Source organism: Drosophila subpulchrella, chromosome 2L (genome assembly GCF_014743375.2).
Source record: "Drosophila subpulchrella strain 33 F10 #4 breed RU33 chromosome 2L, RU_Dsub_v1.1 Primary Assembly, whole genome shotgun sequence".
NCBI lineage: Eukaryota > Metazoa > Arthropoda > Insecta > Diptera > Drosophilidae > Drosophila > Drosophila subpulchrella.
Window position 1 is genome coordinate 9,522,658 of NC_050610.1, and position 18,031 is coordinate 9,540,688.

The 18,031-nt window shown below is 38.1% G+C and overlaps 3 protein-coding genes across 4 annotated transcripts; 1 reads left to right on the plus strand and 2 right to left on the minus strand.

Annotated features, from left to right (window-relative positions):
- Positions 1-307: 307 nt before the first annotated feature.
- Positions 308-3,487, plus strand: LOC119547005. 2 transcript variants are annotated; one of them, XM_037853673.1, is made up of 7 exons: positions 308-481; positions 537-645; positions 708-794; positions 852-903; positions 958-1,046; positions 1,099-1,917; positions 1,973-2,187. In XM_037853673.1, exons 2-7 carry the CDS (start codon positions 537-539, stop codon positions 2,047-2,049), a joined length of 1,233 nt encoding a protein of 410 aa, XP_037709601.1. In that variant the 5' UTR covers positions 308-481; the 3' UTR covers positions 2,050-2,187. The 2 variants fall into 2 exon arrangements, with proteins under 2 accessions (XP_037709601.1, XP_037709600.1); XM_037853672.1 differs by adding an exon at positions 2,440-3,487 and having other exon boundaries at positions 311-481; positions 1,099-2,334.
- A 1,557-nt stretch (positions 3,488-5,044) lies between these two features.
- LOC119546211 lies at positions 5,045-6,367 on the minus strand. The gene is made up of 3 exons (XM_037852346.1): positions 5,423-6,367; positions 5,204-5,365; positions 5,045-5,152 (listed from the first exon to the last, which is right to left on the minus strand). The coding sequence occupies exons 1-3, from the start codon at positions 6,365-6,367 to the stop codon at positions 5,045-5,047; spliced, it is 1,215 nt and encodes a 404-aa protein (XP_037708274.1).
- Positions 6,368-17,062: 10,695 nt separating this feature from the next.
- LOC119546212 lies at positions 17,063-17,803 on the minus strand. The gene has a single exon (XM_037852348.1). It carries the CDS (start codon positions 17,801-17,803, stop codon positions 17,063-17,065), a length of 741 nt encoding a protein of 246 aa, XP_037708276.1.
- Between the last annotated feature and the right edge of the window lie 228 nt (positions 17,804-18,031).

Genomic DNA, 18,031 nt, shown 5'->3' on the forward strand with positions numbered 1-18,031 from the left:
ATATGACGTTGATTTTGGAACCGACTTTTTCTCAGAAAACATTAAGATATGACGGATTCTGGTTATATTTCTATTATACGTTCATAAATGTTTCTTGCCAAACTATTTTAAAAACAGATTCAGTCTCTCAAAACTCCCTTTTCAAAAAGTTTTTTTAAATTTAAATAAATATTTACCGATAGTATCTACTGCAGTTTCCTACTTTCGACGTAACCGGGTAATTTCCAACACTAGATTATATTCAGTCTGACCATACTACCGATATTTTCGGCGTCTTTTAGTAAGTATGGCAACTCTAACAGCGCTATCAAGCTTCGATAAAAAAAATAAAAATGTGACGCTTCCTTGCAGTAGTTTTATGCGAATAAAATAAGTTTGGCATGGTTTATTGTTAAATTTAGAGTGCTAGAAACTAAGTTGATAAGTACTACTCATATTATCAGTGCATTTAATGTCAGGGATAGCAAAAAAAAATTGAGAGGTAAGTGATTTTCTTGAAAAACACCTTTCGCTCATTGTGGTTGTACATTTGTAAGATGTCCAAGTCTGGCGAAAATGACATACCACCCAACTCAATATCCGAGTATTTGAGCCTTGACTTTGAGAATTCGCAAATGGAGGAAGAAAACGGATCTACCGATATGGGTAAGATACGATTTTAATTTAATTCAATATTTATTAACCGTACTTATTTACCTCCATGAAAGTTGAGTTAACGGAATCAACAAAGATTACGACCAACTTGACCAACGACTTTTCAACATCCAAGGAAGAAGCTAATAAAAGTATTTTGGGTACGGAAAAATTAAGAAACCCAATGATGTTTGATTAAATAAAACATAACTTCTTAGTTTCAGATGATTCCTCCTCCCGTGTCTTATCTAAAAGTCCAACCAATGCAAGGTAAAATATCGTTTGGCTTTATAGAACCATCACTGATCTAAACCCCCCATTAAGCATTCCAAACGAGGTCTCGGATCCATCATCTCACTCCAATTTTGTATACAAACCGTTTGATTACACCCTCCATGGCCTAACGGATTTCGGTAAGCTTTGCATTGTAAATAATTTTCATCTCTAATTTCAAGTTATTAAAAGAATCCACCATTTGTTCCCCGAGGGAGGACTTCTCAGAATTAACAGACTGTACTTCCTACCTAAGGAACCAAAATGACAATTTCAAAATTGTTACAAGCAGCTCAAAATGTTTAGTTAATACCGACTCACTTCTCAATGAAGAATCGATCAAAAGTCCCGTCAGTTCCCAATTGAAAAATAGAGTTACCACCCTAGGTGAAGAAGGCGATCTTAATGACATCTTTTGTTCCACAATGAGAAATCCAGAGGAAATGATTTCCTTGTTTCCAGCAGATGAGTCTGGAATAAGCATTAAAGATGCCATAGGTTCTCCAGATGGAAATAATTACCAAAGAATAATTGAAAAACCTAAAGACAACCCTGAAGAATCTAAGCAAATCGCTGATAAGAGAAAATATAACGATACTTTGTTGGAGTATTTACTGGAAGTAACTGAGTTTTCCGAAAATATTCCTTCAGAAACTCAGAGAAGTATGTTTCAACATAAAGCTAATGCCTCACATTTAAAAGATATTAAAGTATCGGGAAATCTTGAAAATAATTCTGATGAATTTGGAAAAACTGTTGATGAGGAAAAAGACAATAATGTATTGATAAAAAACAATAGTTTGGAGTTTGGTGAATTATCCGATAATACCACTTTAGAAATGCAGCAAGAACATTTTCGATCTGTCGAAGAGGCCTTAGAAGTGAAAGGTGCCACTGATGGCAAAGATAATTTAATCTGTCAACTTAAAATCATGCAAAGTCCAAAAAGCAATGCTTTAGACATTAGGGATACCGTTGGCGGAGGAACCATTAATGATACATATGAATCGGGTGAGTTATCTAAAGATACCACTTCGGAGATGCACCAAGAACAGCCTACTCACAGGACATCAGATGTGGAAGATGGCGAAGTATCCGACGAAGAAAATGATGCCCCAAATGATTTACCCACCGAAACGATAGCTGGTCAGGCTGAAAACGAATTGAGCAAGCTAATAAAGTCGGAACATGATCGTTTTGGATCTGCTGATATTGAAGATGGCGAGGTATCCGGCGAAGATGATGATAATGAACCAATTAAAGAGCCCAAAGAAGCAGATAACGTTATGCCAATCTGTCGATTTCACATGCGCAACGCGTGCTATTGGGGCAGCAAGTGTCGGTTTCGTCATCCGAAGTTGGGCAACAAGGGCAACTATGAGATGTTTGAAAAAAAGGTGCTGCCAGGAACCGCACCGATTCCACCAGGTAAGTCTGAGAACAACAACGAGTGTACTTAGTTAATATCGATAATATTCAATTCTAAATCTAAAATATTTCTTAAGTAATAAGGATTTTTAAAAACATTTACAGGATGGCAAGCTTTTACCGCACCAAGTATTGATACCTTCCAAACGACACAAGCCGCGAAAATAACATGGCGGCTTGGAAGCGCGGCAAAAACGAGATTCAACGACATGGACAGCGACCCCTACTACTCGCAAAACGGACATGAGCGTGTTCCCCTTCTGCCGACCCCCACATTCGATGAACTATTGATGGCGCAAAAGAAGTATCAAAACCAGACAATCTGCCAGCCGCCGATACCCCCAAAACCCAAACCGATTAAGTGGGAGAGTCGCCTAAGCAGCAGCTCACCTTCTCCTAGTCCTAACGTCTCACCAAGTCGATTGTCCAAAAATATACGATCAATTTCGCGGCCAACATCAACGTCCTCCAGACCCTCGATCAAACGTCCTCGTTCGCCAAGTCCTCCAAGGACCTTTGTCAACAAAAGTCGAGGACCTCGAACTCCATCATGCAGCCCTCCAAGGCGTGTCAGTATCATGGTACGCCCTGAACCAAAACAGCAAAGTCTCAGCCACAGCACCGACAATTCTAGTGATTCCTCCGAGTCGACCAGCTATGAATCCACCACCGAAAGCTCCGATGACTTCTCTTCTTCCTCTGAATCTGATGCCAGGGAAGCGAGCTCTAAACGCGCTTGGAAAACAAGCACATCATCATCGGGATCACCGGAGAAATATACATCAAGAAATGAAGAACCATCTTCATCGAAATATGCAGAAAAGCGACATTCAAAGGCTTCCAAATCTGAAACTCGAAAGCAATCGCACACACAAACTCCTTCAAAATCAGCGACAAAAACTCCAGCTAGAAATCCTCTAAAAGTAATGCCCAATGCACCAAAAAAACCTCGCAGCGCAATGGATACTTCCCTCAGTACCAAAAAGAAAATGTCTCGACAGAAATATTTACTAATGAAACTTTTGCGCGTGGAGGAGCAAATCGCCAAGAAGAAAAAGAAGCGTTTGAAAACTGCTAAAGTATAATATTTGTATTTGATTCCAGTATTCATCTAATAAAACATATATTTTTTTCTTAATGTTAATTTTAAAAATAGCTTAGTTTTAGTAAAAGACGGCAGATAATTTAAAATGAATCCCAATATTGTATTAATAATTTTCCATAGATATAGGGAATGTTGCTCTATAAAATCACACTTTAGTCTAATCAAAAGCAGAGGGTCCAAAAGCCCATAAGCTGAATGGGATTGATAAATTCCGGCCGTGTAAACACCCGTGTACCTGTTTCCTGAGCAGGCAAACAGCCAGGTGGCAGAGGCGACATGTCCATAAACCACGACGACCACGCCCCATGGAATGCAGTTGCAGTCTGGGGTTTTACGGAGGCTACAACTACGAATGGATGCAGTAAGTGAGCGCATCTGTAGCTCCCAAGTGGGCGAGTGTATGTGTGTAGTCCCTGCTAATATCCTTGTTAATATTATTAAACATTATTTATGGATTTGTTTAATTTGTATTTAGTAACGCTTCGCCAGGCAACTCCGACTACGTGACTCCCAACTCCAGCCTCCGGGGGAAAACTTAAGATCTGCGGTCGTCTGGTTTGCCTTTGCCGCCTGCTCCGCCAGCTGAGCCAAATGTCCGCCGCATCCTTGCGCCCCCCACTCTGTTTTTGACCCGGCATCGTCGTCGCCCTGGTGGAACAATTACATGGGTTTGCCTAATGAATTTATCTGCTCATCAGCATCTCCACAGACTTGCATGCATGGCCATGGCCTGTGCACCGCCCAGGATGTGAGTGGGTTGGATGGTCGGGTGGCTGAATGGGTGGGTGTTGGCATCACAGTAAATATTATGTAGATTTCCTAACACGAATTATGTTCATTTGCCGCCATTCTGCGTGTTGTTATCCCACAGTGGAAGATTTTGCTTGGGCGAAAAGTTTATGAAAAACCAGTAAGCAAAACGGGTCTCATGTCTGGCAGCCTCTTTTACAAAATATTGGAGATGAGTAATATTACAAGAACTAAAAAAATATTGATTAACAAAACATGTTAAATACACTTTTAATTATCACTTACTAGTTTTTGTTTTTCATTCTTTTATTAGAAATTAGTCAATAATAATCAATCAAAAATATTGATCCTTTTTGCATTTTATGAATATTAAAAAACCATTAGTTCTGCTTAAAAATTCAATAAAAATCAACCAATAAATAAAATTAGAAATAATTCATTTATAATTATATTTAACTGTACATTTATTAAGATCAACAAGAATTTTTATAATCAATTATAACAAAAAAAAGCGAACTTATATTGTTCCAAGCTGCCTTTATTTTAAAATTATTTATTATTTGCTCTGTAACTTATTTAGAAATCGGTGTTTTCCAGGACCTCGTTCATCTCTAGCCAAAATGCACACATTTTACTTTGATTGGGGAACCATTTTATTAGCAACTTAATCGTGATTTGTTGCTCCGTCCTGTTTGGCTCTGGCAAACGGATAAATTTATGGATTAAGTTTGCATATGATGGTAATTAATATGAAGTTGTTACCGGAGTGGGAGAACGTAGAAAACACAGTTAGTATATAGAGCACATCATTGGTTGCAAAATGTAGAGAATACAAAAAGTCAATATTATCTAAACTTAATTATCGTCTTTGCTGTTCAACTCTTCTTTAAGCAATATAATTGCGTCATTCAAATAGTGGAACATCACAATCAACGTAATTATAAGCAATTGGAGGAAAACCATCTGAAATATACCCTTTAAAAAATGTATACTTTATCAAAGGTAAAAACTTACCAAGCTGACATAACTAATATTCAAAGGAATTATCGAGTGAAATTTGGTAAAGAAGTTTCTTTTAAGAACATTCTTTGTATCTTTGGCAATGGATCGCATTCTCTTCGATAGAGAATTCCTCTTGGCCAAAAAGAAATCTAGACATTTAATAAAGTTCATCCTCTAAAAAATAGGTATAGAAAAATGTATATTATATAATAAAATATTTATATTTTTTACCTCTTTCTCCATCATAAACAGAACCACCATTAGACAGATGTAGTCACTAGCAATACAGGCATATATGGATGCATTTGCCGCATAGAAGATTCGTCGCTTGCGATCCTCGAAGATAACGTGCCAAGAATTCCAGTAGTATGTATACGAATATATCCCTCCCAGTAGACAGTTTCCATTTATGGCAAAAAGAAAAATCAAAGAGTGCTGAATGGACTGGAAAAAGAATCGGAAATTGGCACCCAGAATCTCCAGCTTCCTTTTCAGATTTTCTAAATTTTCAACGCTGGAGCTTTTCGTAGAAATAGTAAAAGAAGTGGAAGCAACATTTGCTTCGTCTTTTATCAAACTATCACTTAACTCCTCCTCTGCAATGTTTTTAAACTGCTTCAATTGTCCACGAGTTAACCAGGCCAATATTATGTATAATCTCAGTGATCCTGATAAAATCAGATGAGGAAGAAATAGAGCCATTCCGACCATGGCATCTTGCAACGGAGGCAGCTCGAATTTCATTTCATACGATATGTAGAGCACAAAACAGAAGAGAGTGCCAAAGGTTGAACCAAGTAGTACGTAGGCTATGACCTCATCTTTCCTTAATCCAGAATTTCTGGTTGGAAGAGATTCTACCAGGGAATTAACAGCACCCACAGATTTGACCGAAGAATAGACGGAGTAGGCGAATACTTTTGCTCCCAAGAAAAGCTGTGTTCTGGTTAATACGAATAGGAATGGTGACACATCATTAAGAACATTCAGAAGAGACGACGTGGAATTAAAATGTTGGGAAAAACATCCGGCATAGATGACACCGAGCACTAAAATATTGACCACTCCGGGCAGTGACAACCGGAACCTCTGCGATTTCTTCTCAAACCAATGCATCTGGTAAGCCGTAAGTAAAAGCACAACATTTGTGATCCTCAAAACGCGGGAGTGATCCATTTTATATATATATATATTTACAGCTACCGCTTTGACGACCGAACTGACACTGATGATTTTGGCAATGGCCAACAGAGCCTAAGCGTCGGTTTTTTAGATTTTATCTGACCAGCGAGTTGTGTCCAACTGTGTGTATTGGCCCAAAACCGTTCGAAGTTTACAAAAAAAATTATATTGTGTTGATATGGTAGGCATAAGTTAATAATGATACATCTAATGACCTGAACGTGATGCTAGTTTAACCATTATAAGTAGTGATACTAGTGTTGGTGCATTTATAATACCACTTCTATAGAGAAAATTAAAAAGCAATACAAATATAAAAGCATTAGAGCTGTAGTATCATTTATCTATTATATCTATTTTAATTTCTCTTAACAACATACGTTTTGAAAACGGAAAATCATAAAAAACCTTTAAAATGGTTACTCGATATATAATTTGAAAAATAAATATCATTTTAAGAAGAATCTTTTACAATCACTTTTTGCCGTTCGGGAGATAAAAGAGATATCTTAAGACACCTTATAAAAAGTGTATCACAATTTAATTCTCAAACAATAGAACAATAGCCAACATTTATAAGTATCAACAGTAAATTATAACGAAATCCTAAAACAAACTAAGCCTCAACCACTGAAATTCTCAAAACAAATTCGGAGTCAAATCAGTTTACACCAGAAATTTGTAGATTCTTAACCGGCGGTTTCTTCAAAGATCCCAATCTCAGGTCGCATAATTTTTGGTTAATTAAAATGTTGATCTCCGCTCAGGAATATGAAACACTAATGGCACCCAAAGTCAACACTGTAAATTATTTCGGTTAACTGGGGCGCATCCTCCACATGTGGGTGTGTGTCCACAGATGATAGCGCTGGATGTCGGCAATCTAGAAACGGCTTCCTAGGACAGATGTCTTGGGTGCGAGCACTTCCAACACCGCCGTGTCAACACTAGAAATTAGAAACAATTAAAAAGACAGCACCGACGTTTGCCAACCTCAAATATTTGCTAATTGTGTAAAATCCCAAGAATCCAGCTGCTGTTCTTTCATCTGCTCGCCGTGTTGATTTTGCTGCACGCGAAAGACAAACAACGCGTGGACCGAATAGAGATCCGCCCAGGGGAAGAAAATGTTTAGATTTTTAGGAAATGGGAAATTATATGGTATGATGTGATATATATGAGATCATATATGAGAAATTAAGGAGTTCTTTCCCAAAATATATGGAAAACGTAATGCCAAAATATAATTATTATAGAAACCCATTTAATGTAAAGCCATTATAAATAATAAAAATATTTTATGCAACCTATTTGTATTCTAAATTGTATCAGTACTTATAGGTTGCATTATTTTATAAAGATTCCAGCTAAGTAAACACTTTTATTACTTTGCCATTTCAATAGAGGTAACCCGATTTCGAAAATGCTCCATCATTTTTCGCCGTATTTCATCTGCAATCCTTGCTTTTCCTCTCGGTTTTTACCTTTTTGGCAGGCTTAAGAGTCATAATTCAATAAATAAATGCAAGGATGACATGTGGACAGGCCGCCAACGTATCGCATCGAATGCACTCAAAATTGTGCAAAGGCTCGCTGTCCGTTCCATGTTTCCTTTGTGGGAGTTAGGAGGAGTGTCTGCATGAATGAAGTAAAATTTACGGCCGCTTTTTGGCCAAGTAAAAGAACAACAAAGGGCCACCGCCGAAATGACCGAGTATCCTGTGATTATATGCAATCCGATTGGATGGTCTGGGGACCGGTCCAGGTGCGGAGGCACTGCAAATCTATTAACGCATTGCGGTAGGCAGGCTGCACTCCCTCTTCCCCATTGGCCACGCCGTTGATTTTGATGGGCCCATTCTGTGCAGCCAGCGACAGGGCTTATAAAGCAGCCAGTGTGGGGCTTGTTGCATGTAAATGATGCCCAGGAGGGTCAGTCAGGGTTTTTAGTGTTCGGGAACATAACACTTCAAATTGAAAATATAATATAACAAATTTCATTTCGAAGATTTCGAAACTTTACTAATATAATTTTAATTTTCCTTATCATTTCACTAACTAAATATTTGAACGAGTCATATAAATATAGCATTCAGAAGTTATAATCTTTATTAATATATATATATTTGGATGTATTACAATAAAACCAAATGTATACTATAATAATATATTTTAACCTGCTAAAATATCATATTTATATGATACTGATACGCATATTACTTGTAAAATCCAGGAACCACTAAAAAATACTTTTTTTATTATATATAAAAAGAATATTTTCAATTATGCATGTAAGTTAAACAAATTTAGGATTGGAAGTATTGATGCTCATTTAAATTCAAAGATTTTCTTCGATAACTAGTTTACATTTTTTAAATTTATATAGATTTATAATATTATAAAAATCTTTTCCTTTTTCAGAAATTTCTAATCTTCTGAGCTGAGTAACCCTACTGGAAAAGTTATACAATCATTTATTAGGATTGGAAGTATAGATCCTCATTTATATTTTTAGCTTTTCTTCTACAACCAGTTTAAATTTTTTTAAATTTAAAATTTAAAAATAAGTCATTTCCTTTTCCAGAAATTTATAATCTTCTGAGGTGAGTAACCCTACTGGATACGATAAGTTTAAGTTAAAGAAATATACAATAATTTATTAGGATTGAAAGTATATATGCTTATTTATAATTGTAGCTTTTCTTCTACTTATACTTTTTTAAATGACATTACTTTAAAATTTAAAAAGAAATCTTTTTCTATTCCAGAAATTTCTAATCTTCTGAGCTGATTAACCCCACTGGATAATTTATACAATCATATATTAGTATGTGAAGTATAGATGGTCTTATATATTTGTATCTTTTCTTCTACAATTAGTTTATACTTTTTTTAAATAACATTATTTTAAAATTTAAAAATAAATCTTTTTCTTTTTCATAAATTTCTAATCTTCTGAGCTGAGTAACCGTACTAGATAAGTTAAGTTTAAGTTAAAGAAATATACAATAATTTATTAGGAGCTTTTCTTCTACAATTAGTTTATACTTTTTTTAAATGACATTATTTTAAAATTTAGAAAGAAATCTTTTCCTATACCAGAAATTTCTAATCCTCTGAGCTGAGTAACCCTACTTCAAATTTTTTTCACAACCCGCTTAGCGGCTTGTTCGGGTGACCACTACCCCTTTATCCGCCGTTCACCATAGCTTTGCCGCCCATTTGGATGCTACACACAATGATGATGCTGCCGATGGTGATCCAGTTCCAGTTGCACGAGTGTCCAGGAAATTATGATGCATTTTTATGGATTTTCAGTGTTTTTGCTTTGGTGCAGTTTTTCGACAAGGATTACGTTTCGTCACTGGTTCTGCCCTGAAGAACTGATCTGCCGGGAATGGGAAGGGGTGGCTCCAATTTTTTCCGAAGCTTCCGGAGCTGCGCAACGCATGTTGGTAAATCTTTTTGGTATTTTTTTTGTTGGTGTCGCTTCTCTTGGCCGCTACCTCCAAACTGATTTATGCCCCTTGATGGACGACAGGATTGGGCAACGGGCAAGGATGCAGCGAGTGCAACCAAATAGGCATCGTGCAGAAGGAAAAAACGCCGTCGAAAATTGAGGACGAATAAAAATTTATGCATTTTCATTGATATGCAAAGCGCTGTTGCAGGCCGAAGATGAAGAAGAGAGAAGAGAAGAACTTGTGTGCGCGTTTCCGTTTCCGCTGCAATGCCAAGGGGTTGAGTGGGTGGGGGTGTACTGGTGGGGTGGCTTTCATGCGTAGGTCGACATGTTTGGCGTATTGTCGAATTGCATAATATGCACTTTTTCATCGGCCATCCGCCAAAAATTTACAGCCCTACACACATCGATTTATTGCCTGACAATTGTCCCGAATCGAATCCACCAGCGCCACAACAATGGGAATGCCATCGTCGATGCCCATCGTCCAATGGATTTGTGTCCATGTTGGTGTCCCTGGCGCCGCACCGAGCTGAGTTATGAGTGGTATATGGTGCTGGCGACCGATTGAATGCGATTTTCCACTGCAATTCGAGTGTTTTTCTCGTATTTTTCGCCTCTTTTTTTTTGGGGGGCTGGATTCCATCAGCGAATTTCAATAAAATTTCGGAGACACATCCTTCGTCTGTCGGACGGGCAGATCTCGATATGTGCGTCGCATCCATATCCATCCATTGACGCCAATTCGTGTGAAAAATAATGTTTTTAATATTGACAAACATGAAAAATGTGAAAACAATAATCGTAAATTTTTATTAACAGCAGCGGCAAGTGCAAAAACAAGGGAAACCACAACAGGAGCAAAACAGCATTTGCCAAAAATGTCACAGCAAAAAGTAATCACAATTATAGGAGTCCAACCATTTTAAGCGCTCACATATATTTTCAGTTTTATTTAGTCGGAGAGGAGTTGAATCAATTACCATGCAAAATAATACGAACAATGTATAGCACAGTAATGCAATTTTATTGATTGTTGAGGAAGTCATTCGTCAGATTTTATCAATTCGATTAAACCACTTTTTAAAGTCAATGTGATTATTTATATTTTATTCGTTTTTCGTTTAATAAATGTTTAATTGTAAGGAAAAACTTACCTATCTGTTGGGAATCGAATACCATTGCAATCATTTATCATTTAATTAAAATTCTTAGAATTGTTCTTTTAACAGATTTTGTTTTGATTTAAAATCAAAGATGGTTTGCAAAGATTATACAATATAACAACAATTATCAAATTTGTTAAATACGGTTTTAAGTATGATCCTTAACACAGTTTTAAAAAAGAATTAGATAAATATTATGATACCACTTGATATTATTATAACACAAGTATTTATAAAACTATTGATTTTATTTAACTGTAAGGTTTGAATCTTACAATTTTAAGTTTTTCCGAATACCATTACTTATAATAGTATTTAACAAATTATGTTCCATATTATTATGTACCATATTGAGCAAAAAAGTTCGAAGAAACTGTTTCCGGTAAATAATTTTCGATAGACTCCCTTCCCGGTGCAGAAGTTAGATCCAAGTTGGTAAACTCCAGAGAGTCCAATTCCAAATCCAAAAGAGCGAGTGCATTCCAGCGGTTCAGCTGGCGGGATCGGAATGCCTTGTGCCCAAATATGTAAAACTGCCCCAGTCGGGGATGGGGATAAGGGTTGTCCTCGGGGGCAGGACATCTTGCAGCTCCTCCCGTTGGGTTTTGTTGTGTAGTGCCGAGTCCTTCGGTGGAGATGCGCTCGCGTTCCAGGACACATCATCATCGTAAATCATGGTGGGGCTTTCTGCTTTCTCTGGTCGTCTCGCTGGGCGATGGCTCGGACATTTTCGGTTTTCTCGGACGTTGGTCGAGAGTCGAGTCTAAACATAAAAATAAATAAAACGCCAGGCTGACAGCGGCTTCGCGCAGGACCTCGCACTTGGACAAGGACTCCACTTCGAAACGTAGTATTTTTTCCTTTTTTTTGTTTTTATTTTTTTTGAGCGTTGCACACAAAAATTCGCATCGAATTGGTGGAGAATTTCTGTTGCAGTCGAGGAGTATTTCGCAAGGATGTGCTGCTGGGGAGGCGCAGCAAAAGGATTTCATAAAAATTGCGCAATTTAAAATGTCACAACATAAATTCTGTTTGCCTTTCTTTATGCAGGAAGGCAGCAGGCAGCGGGCAGGCAGGCAACAAAGCGGCGAACGCCAGGCGAAGCACAATAAGTATTAAATTTTGTTAGAAGGACCTCTCTGCGAAATGTCCTTCGACGCAGGCCAAACAACAACAACAGCACAGGGCGGCGAAGTCGAAGTCTTGGCGCTGACGCCGCTGACTGGCTGTCGAGCGAGTGAACGAAATGGCAGCCGAGGAAACAAAAGAAATCCAAAGTGCACACACACAGATCCTGGTACATATACAGAGGCACCCAGCCAGGACACTCGGTGGCAAATGAATGGCAGTGCATCCCTCTCCTAGGAGGGGGGGGGGAAAGGCTGGGAATGGGGATCCTCCTGCGCTTAGGTGGCCTGCCTCCGGCTGCTCTTCCAGTGCTCGTCAGTGGCATCATCGCAGGTCCTGCCCGCGCATCCTTCTCGTCCTTGCCGCCTTTGCCTTTTCCGCTGCTCCCGTTGGCCAGACAGCGAGCTGAACTCTCGATGTTGTCGTTGTCGTCGTCGCTGTCGTCATCGCAAGTTGGTTTTTATTTTTTTAAAAAAAGGTTTCTCTCTCTTAAATATAGCAAAATGTTATTTTAGAAAAATAGATAAAAAGGATCAATTTATCAAACCGCAGAAGATTTTGAAAAGGAATTATTGCTAATCTTATGCCAAAATATATATGTATATTTTTTCTGTTGCCTTGTGTACCTATCTTTAATTCCCAAGAACTTTTACAATTTAGTGTAGATTTTTTTTAGTTTTTTATAAAAAGTAATATTTGCAAAAAAATAAAGATATTTTATAAAGATATATAAATAAAACTTATTGATGTGAATACTTAAAGAAAAAAAAAAATAGTTTAAAGAAGATATTTTTATTATTCAATAATATCGATTGAATTTTTACCATTCATAGATACTACGTGTAAATAAATAAATTTATAATATTTAAATAACTCGTATTTCTGATCCCCATTTCTGGCTATCATTTTCTCTCAATGCACCTTCTGCGCAGTGTTCGTCAGTGACATAAATCACAAGACAGTGTTGGTGAATGTGCCCCCCCTGAGAGTGAGTGCTGGAGACTTGAAGCAACGCCCATTGTGCAACACTTTCGTTTTTTTGCAGTTGCCGTTCAGGTTTCCTTTTTTTGTGGGGTCTTTTCTTTTTCCACTTCTCCACTTGCCATTTGTCGTTTTCATCGTGTTTTGTTTGTTTTTAATTTTTTTTCGGCTCTTTGTGTGAGTGCAGCTCCCTCAGCGATTGTGTGTCCGTGGAAAGGATTCCTCCCTGTGTGCGAATGTCCTGCTTTTCTGGCGTCAACTTCACATTCGGTGCCGGAGTTGTCCTTCTGGTAACCGTAACTATTTTTGCTCCTGGTTGGACATAATCGCGTCTGCATTATTGGTTGATGTTTGTTGCCTGCACTTTGCATACAGCGTGGCAAAAAAGCCACCAGGATCTCTGCCACGCCCCATCCGCCCCTGCGAACCCCACATCCTTTGGGCCAGCTAGCTAGCTCCACGTTTATCGCCCCGGCAGCGTGTTGCAAGTTAGGTGGGTTGGAGACATAAATATTTTGTTTGTTCATCCTTCCCTAGTTCTCTGGCACTTTTCTTTTCCACCATTCAGCCCCCCTCAGTTGTTTTCCTTTTTGCAGATTATGTGTGTTTTGTTGCCTGACAGGGATCAGCATAAAATGTTGCAAGCTGAGCTTTTTTTAGAATTCCCGGGTAATTGCAGGGTGTAGATGGTATATATCGGGATATGGATTTAAAAAATATAATATATAGTCCGGAACAATGACGTTAACATTTTAAATTCACGAGCTTTTTTTTATGGTTTTATTAAAACAACTTTCAGAAAATCATAATCCTTTATGGGTTGTAGTTTAATTAAGATATGATATAAGTTTCTAAGGCTATACTTTATAGTGTTGGTTAACGTAAGAAAATTCAAATGTACCTTAATATAAATTGAAGTGAATTAATAATATACATTCAAGTTATGGAAAAAGTAAGTCCAGTATTTTAAGATGGTTTTTAAGGGCATGATTTTAAGTAAGGATATTGTATTTTTCGTTAAAAATATTATTTTTTATCATGCCTGGTCCCTTTTCATATCTTTTTGAATTTTTTGAACTCGTTTTAATTTATAAGATCTCTGATTTACTGGTAATATCCTAGTCGAGCCTTACTCTCATGACTTTTTTCCACAAATTTTTCCCTTTAACCTCTCTGTTTGCTTTCGTCCAAAAGGTGTGTTTTAGCATGGAAATTATCCTCGTACGCTCCGGTAGGTGTTATGTGTGTGTGTCCGGCAAAAACGGGTTAAATGTTGTGGCGAATTTGTAATTAGAAATTGTCGCTTGGCGCATTTCATTCTGTTTGCTTGTACCGCTGTTTGTTTGTTTGCAGGTTTAGAAGATTTCCCTTATTTTCGCTTACGGCAGGCATTAAATATTTTATTTAAGTTGATTGCTCTTAGGTTGGAATTACAACGAATTTTGGATAGAGCTACATTACTTTTGAAATTCTCCAACTGACTAAAACAGAAATTCGCAACGGTATTACTCACTTGCCAAGAAAATTGTCCCAAAAGACTACATTTTATTTAAAAATTGCGTCGAATACATTTATACAAAAATTGCGGACAAAGGAAGGAATACCTATCGATTTCACAGTCTGTAATTAATCGAGTGATTTACAATGGCCACCCACCCGACCAAACACCCATCCTTAAATCATTTTTGTAATTCACTTGCTCCGTGTTTCCTCAGCGACCTCAATATTTTCATTAAATCATTTATTTTAACTACGGACAGCGAAAAACAAGAAAAAAACGAACGCTTTATGAATGATTATTGGGGCTGCAGATTCCAATTCCTGGCTTTCCTTTAATGTTAAGGATGCGATAAGGGGACTCGACTCGAATCGGCTTTTCTCGGCTCGAATGAATTTATTGCAGCGTCGCATTAACTGCTTTTGTTCATCTCCATGCCGGGCACAAAATGTTATTTCGTTACTTTCAACTTTACGATCATAAATGTCCCAAAGGGGTTTGATTTATAACACAAACTTTTGCGCTATACTTCAGCAAATGCTTGACGACATATAAATGGTGGTTTTTTTCGAGGTGACTCAAGGTTAGGGTTAAAGCCATAAAAGATGTTATGAAAAGTAGAGTGAAGCATATTTATAAAAAGTGTAGGTACATATATGTTTATGCAAATCTGTTGTACATAACGTACAGTCTATCCCGAGTAATTATACTAGCAAGTAGTTAGATCCACACAAAGTGAATTCTGACGTTCTTACTCTAGTTCAGAATGTTCTTAAAAATAAAACAAGGAAGAACGCTATAGTCGAGTACCTCGACTATCAGATACCCGTTACTCAGCTTAAGGGACCAAAGGGAAATGGAGATATGCAAGCAGCAAAGCGAGATTTAAATACGCCACCTACCGGCGGTAGACAGATTTAAGCGTTTTGGGCGTTAGAGTGGGCGTGGCAAATTTGTTTTTGGATCAATCGATAGGTATTGACGAGATCAATACATTTCAGTTAAAATTTTTTATCTAGCATGACAATTGTGGACGCCACAGGTTTGGGCGGTTTGTGGGCGTTATAGTGGGCGTGGCATATTCGCGTGACAAAATTGCGCTGCGTACAAAGCTACAGAATCTAAATCTGAGATCCCGATTCTCTATCTTTGATAGTTTCCGAGATATCCACGTTCATACTTACGATTTTTTGAAGTTTGTGGGCGGTTTGTGGGCGTTAAAGTGGGCGTGGCAAACTTTTTTTTGAATCAATCGATAGGTATTGATGAGAACAATACATTTCAGTTAAAATTTTTATTCTAGCATCAAAACTGTAAGTGCCACAGTTTTGGGCGATTTGTGGGCGTTAGAGTGGGCGTGGCACTCTACTGAAACAAACTTGCGCTGCGTAAGAAGCTCATGAATCTGCACGCCAAATCTCAATAGCCTAGCTCTCATAGTTTCCAAGATCTCAGCGTTCATCCGGACGGACAGACAGACGGACAGACGGACAGACGGACAGACGGACATGGCTAGATCGACTCGGCTAGTGATCCTGATCAAGAATATATATACTTTATGGGGTCGGAAACGCTTCCTTTTGCCTGTTACATACTTTCCGACGAATCTAGTATACCCTTTTACTCTACGAGTAACGGGTATAAAAACGACATTTAGGAAGATGAATTGGCGGTGTTTACATTGTATATCTCAACAACAAAACTATTAGTCCAGTCAGTTGAAAAGTTGTTAAATAATCTCAATTTTAGTTTTCTCCTCTCACCATTGAGATAATTGATACCAAAATGTACTTACACGGTTTTTAAGAACGAATGTTCTTTAATCAAGAACAATGTACTTGAATATTTTTCTCTGTGCAAGAATATGGTCGGTAACATCACATCCAGTAGAAACAAATAAAATTAGATACAAATGTAAACATCGATGCTTCTTCGCTTCTAATTGAAGGTACTTATATTTATTTTGAAGTTGGTTAACTGGGGAACGGGTATATAATAGTCGAGGCATTCGACTAAGCGTTCCTTCTTGTTTTATATATTTTAAAGTCAATGCATAAGTCCCCTTGAAAGTGTTGAAAAACCGTTAATTTATTTGACATTTTTGGATTTTAAGTTTTATAAATAATTTACATATAACTTCAATCGCATGTTTCATCCAGTTTCCAAATGAGACCGCCACTCGGTTAAAGCGTTCTCTCTTGCTATGCATTTTAGCCCAGTTAATTTGTTGGTCTCATATAACTTCTTGCCTTACAGATCAACCCAGAAAAATTTAATCTTCTTTAAAAAACACATTTTTTACCGTTTCAGTATATTATTTTTTCTAACAAGAATGGAGACTTGGATAAAACAGGACTCCTTTGCATTCAGAAACATTTTCTTCTGAACAAAATGATTTACGAAACATTGTTAAAATACGCTTTCGAATGAAAGATGAATTTCATAAGGAAGAGCTAGGCTTTTGGGCAAAAGTCCACCGGCAAATGGAATAGCATGTAGCAGATCTTCGAGCAATTTCTCTTGATTATGTCTACGCTCTCTTCGTCTATGTAGGCCAGTATCTCGACGTTCTCCGCATCGGGGTACACTACCTTCGATTGGTACTCCTCACTGCATTCATCCAGGGGGGTTTGTTTCACCACACACCACTTGCCAGTGTCGAGTCCACAGTTCTGCTTCTCAAAGAGGTAAAATATGCGGCAGAGCCGAGCGTCCACCACCTTTGGCATGACAAAGGACACCTTAACCAGTTCAAAATGTCTGATGAAAGAGGAGACTTTAAAGGGGGGACAGATCGCTCTGGTCTGGGTGATCAGCCAGTCCTTCGTATAATCGTCCACACCGACGATTATCAAGTTGCAGTCGAACTTCTCCACCGCGGTGCACTCGCTGAACCGCAGAGAACTCACTTCCTCTGCAACCCTGTGGAAGGATTTCAGCAGGAACTGAAGTACACAAGTGAACTCGCAGTTACAGGGATCCTCTTCATTGCTCACAACGACCCCGTACCGCCGATCCTCCGGCATGACCCTGGTGTACGGAGGTCGGCTGGGGTCTCCTTCGCAGCAGGATACTTCACAGCCTTTCGAGGGACATGCTCGCAGTGTGCAGCTACTGGCAGTTGGCCCATCGCCCACACTAGAGTTTGACCACGAACTTAGGTCTGATTCCGAGCTGCAACTGGCAGAATCCATATTCGAAAGGGCAAATATATTGATAAATTTGGATACCGAGAAAATTGTGTTGTTTGCAGTACTTGGAATAAAAATGGAGCTGTGTAAAAAGCACTAAAATTTCACTGGAAATCACGACCTTACTACACAGACAATTTTCGATGAATGAGTCTGAGACATTCACAGCCTAGGCAAATGGGCAAACGCTGAAGTCACAGCCTACTTTGAACAATGACTTTTTAAGTTGTG

What these genes read in the sequence shown, in the direction of transcription:
- LOC119547005 (XM_037853672.1), top strand. Translation starts at nt 537, where the DNA reads ATGTCCAAGTCTGGCGAAAATGACATACCACCCAACTCAATATCCGAG. An exon ending in AGCTAATAAAAGTATTTTGG is followed by an intron (nt 795 to 851) that starts GTACGGAAAAAT and finishes ATAACTTCTTAG; the next exon opens with TTTCAGATGATTCCTCCTCC. An exon ending in AACCGCACCGATTCCACCAG is followed by an intron (nt 2,335 to 2,439) that starts GTAAGTCTGAGA and finishes AAACATTTACAG; the next exon opens with GATGGCAAGCTTTTACCGCA.
- LOC119546211 (XM_037852346.1), bottom strand. Translation starts at nt 6,367, where the DNA reads ATGGATCACTCCCGCGTTTTGAGGATCACAAATGTTGTGCTTTTACTT. An exon ending in TGTTTATGATGGAGAAAGAG is followed by an intron (nt 5,366 to 5,422) that starts GTAAAAAATATA and finishes CCTATTTTTTAG; the next exon opens with AGGATGAACTTTATTAAATG. An exon ending in ATATTAGTTATGTCAGCTTG is followed by an intron (nt 5,153 to 5,203) that starts GTAAGTTTTTAC and finishes GGTATATTTCAG; the next exon opens with ATGGTTTTCCTCCAATTGCT.
- LOC119546212 (XM_037852348.1), bottom strand. Translation starts at nt 17,803, where the DNA reads ATGGATTCTGCCAGTTGCAGCTCGGAATCAGACCTAAGTTCGTGGTCA.